The sequence below is a fragment of the Penaeus monodon genome, chromosome 34, assembly GCF_015228065.2.
Source record: "Penaeus monodon isolate SGIC_2016 chromosome 34, NSTDA_Pmon_1, whole genome shotgun sequence".
Classification (NCBI taxonomy): Eukaryota; Metazoa; Arthropoda; class Malacostraca; order Decapoda; family Penaeidae; genus Penaeus; species Penaeus monodon.
The window spans coordinates 33235969-33236447 of record NC_051419.1 but is presented as its reverse complement, the minus strand read 5'-3'; the positions used below and the strand labels follow the sequence as shown (position 1 = coordinate 33236447).

Genomic DNA, 479 nt, shown 5'->3' with positions numbered 1-479 from the left:
TATTAATTTTTTTTTATTTTAAATTTCTATTGTTGACCATCATCATCAAACATCAAACTTATTATCCCTTATGTCTCATTTTTTTAAAAAAAACAAAAAACAAGTAAACGAAACTCCAAATGCAGTGAACAAATGATTAAAAGAATGCATAGATAACATGACAAATAATTCAACAAACTTTTACAAATAAATCAAACCACACGCCTGTGAGCCAAACCCTTACCTTGAGGTGGTCGACACAAAGCTCGCAGTAGAAGAGTTCATGGCTCTTACGCATGTGGTCCTTGAGCATGACGAAGTTCTTAAAAGGAGGGATGTCCTTGCAGAGGGGGCAGGAGTGCTCCATCAGTAGGTCATAAGCCCTCATCACCGCCTCGCTCTCAAAATAGATGGCGTAGCGGCGCTCATACAGCATGTTGCGTGTGTTGATGCTCATGAAGGACGCCACATTTCGTGTGAAAACCACCTGTGAGAAGGAG

General features: G+C 40.1%; 1 protein-coding gene across 1 annotated transcript in view; it reads right to left on the bottom strand.

Moving 5' to 3' along the window:
- Positions 1-223: 223 nt before the first annotated feature.
- LOC119594490 (E3 ubiquitin-protein ligase ZNF598-like) overlaps positions 224-479 on the bottom strand; it is a gene marked incomplete at its 3' end in the record, with an annotated part of 10023 nt that continues 9767 nt past the window's right edge. Inside the window, 1 exon segment of the mRNA XM_037943523.1 lies at positions 224-466. Coding sequence (XP_037799451.1) covers positions 224-466 — 243 coding nt within the window.